This window comes from Austrofundulus limnaeus, unplaced genomic scaffold (genome assembly GCF_001266775.1).
Source record: "Austrofundulus limnaeus strain Quisiro unplaced genomic scaffold, Austrofundulus_limnaeus-1.0 Scaffold388, whole genome shotgun sequence".
NCBI lineage: Eukaryota > Metazoa > Chordata > Actinopteri > Cyprinodontiformes > Rivulidae > Austrofundulus > Austrofundulus limnaeus.
In genome coordinates, this window is record NW_013952790.1 from 637929 (window position 1) to 639903 (window position 1975).

General features: G+C 37.5%; 1 protein-coding gene across 1 annotated transcript in view; it reads right to left on the reverse strand.

Moving 5' to 3' along the window:
- Positions 1 to 209: 209 nt before the first annotated feature.
- tmem222b (transmembrane protein 222b) overlaps positions 210 to 1975 on the reverse strand; it is a gene marked incomplete at its 5' end in the record, with an annotated part of 3304 nt that continues 1538 nt past the window's right edge. The window contains 1 exon segment of the mRNA XM_014023714.1: positions 210 to 990. Coding sequence (XP_013879168.1) covers positions 903 to 990 — 88 coding nt within the window.

Genomic DNA, 1975 nt, shown 5'->3' on the forward strand with positions numbered 1-1975 from the left:
GTTTATAAACTATGACATTTATAAATGTATGAATCATATTGTTAAAAACTGACTTTGAAAAATAAATCTGTTCGTTTTTTCTTATAAAAAACTAAATAAAACATAAATATTGGTGGTAGTTTTTGACTGTGTAACGTTACATAAGAAGGTGCTGTAGTCTAAGGAAACCAAACTAACTCRTGGTCCATTGAGAACATGTTTGAGGTGAACCCTCCTCCTCTCAACATGCTGAGCACAGCATCCCTGTGAAACATGGCCGTGGRAGCATCATGCTGTTTGTTTCCATCAGCAGGGACAGGGAACATGGTGAGAATCAGAGGAAGGGTCACCTTTCAGCACCTGAAGTACACCTCACTGCTTTAAGAAAAACCAGTACAATGTCCTAGGATGATCCAGTCAACAGTCCAGGCCTCAGTCCACCTGAGAATCTCTGGTAAAATACTGTTGAACATAAACAGGAATCATCCAACCTGCAGCAGTTTAGTCATGGAAAACACACAAAAACTCCAGTGTTTAGCTGAATTCTTTGGCAAGCACCATTTTTCACGTAGAAATCTTTAAAATATATATTTTAAGCATTTAACTTTATTAATCATCAGTATGTTTTTTAAATTATAAGCAAATTAATCTATTTAAATAGCATGTTGTAAAGCAACAGAACAAAGAATACCAAGGCGAAGGAAAAGGAGCTGAATTTAAAGGTTTACAGCTTTAACATCGTAGGAACTCAGGTGATAAAACACTTTCCTGTCCAACAGTGTTCTCCTGGAGGTCAGCAGTTTCTACTCCTTTGGTTACTTTGGTTTGAACCTTCCTCTCATTATTGTTCATCACTTCCATGTTGCATGGTCTGAAGCCAGGAGACCAGGGACTCCACTGGGTTGTTCTCCTGCCTCACTGGGTCATCGCAGGTTGAAGGCGAGGGCCACTGTAAGGATGACGCCCACCAGCATCATGAAAGGCAGCCATGTTTTCAGAAAGCCTGCACAGCTGAGCCAGCAGCAGAGACAAGAAACAACTTCATGTCATCACAAACAACAAAATATAAATGTCACTAAAGTTTTTATTATTGCCTTCATTCCAAATTTGATGTGAAATGTCACTTTGCAGCCGGGATTTGAACCGGCGACCTTCTTACTGAGAAGCATCGGCTCTACCAACTGAGCCACCAGTTTTASAGATATTAAGCTACAATATGGTGGTAGCTGAAAATTACTCACAACAACACAATCTCATCACAAACAAATCTTAGTTTAAAAGTCTGGTATGAAGGCAGCAGGTTCAAGACTTTTTTAATACTTCTGATCTACCCTGATCTACCCTGATCTACCCTGATCTACTCTGCTTTTCCTGCTTTTCTGGTGCCTCCTTTACAAAAACAATCATCCAAAACTAGACATGATGGACGTGGTCAGCTGGTTTCTCAACACTACTGATCACATGTTTCTACACTGAATCAGGGCGATGGAGAGCCTTCTTGTCCAAGTGGAACATGTGAGCTTCAGATCCAAACCAGGATTAAGTCAAATTTGGACAAAATGATCTTAACTACATTTTCAGATTCCTGCTTTAAAAGCTTTTAATACCTGGATCATCCTGATATCATAAACTTATCTAGAGATGTGACTTCATTTGTCTTGTTGGTTACAATAATACATTACTGTTTGGCAGAGCTGTAAAGTAACTAAGTACAAATACTTTGTTACTGTACTTAAGTAGAAATTTTGGTTATCTGTACTTTACTTAAGTAATTATTTTTCAGCGTACTTTTTACTTTTATTACATTTTTACACAATTATCTGTACTTTCTACTCACATTTTTAAACAGGTAAGAAGTAGAAATTTGTTACTCCTGTTTTATTCTGAGTTGTTACTTTAAAAATCCTCTCCTGATAAACTGTGTCTCCTATAGAGTGAATTTAATTGTGTTTGGATGAGAAGTATAAATATATACCATTCTGACACACTATTAGCT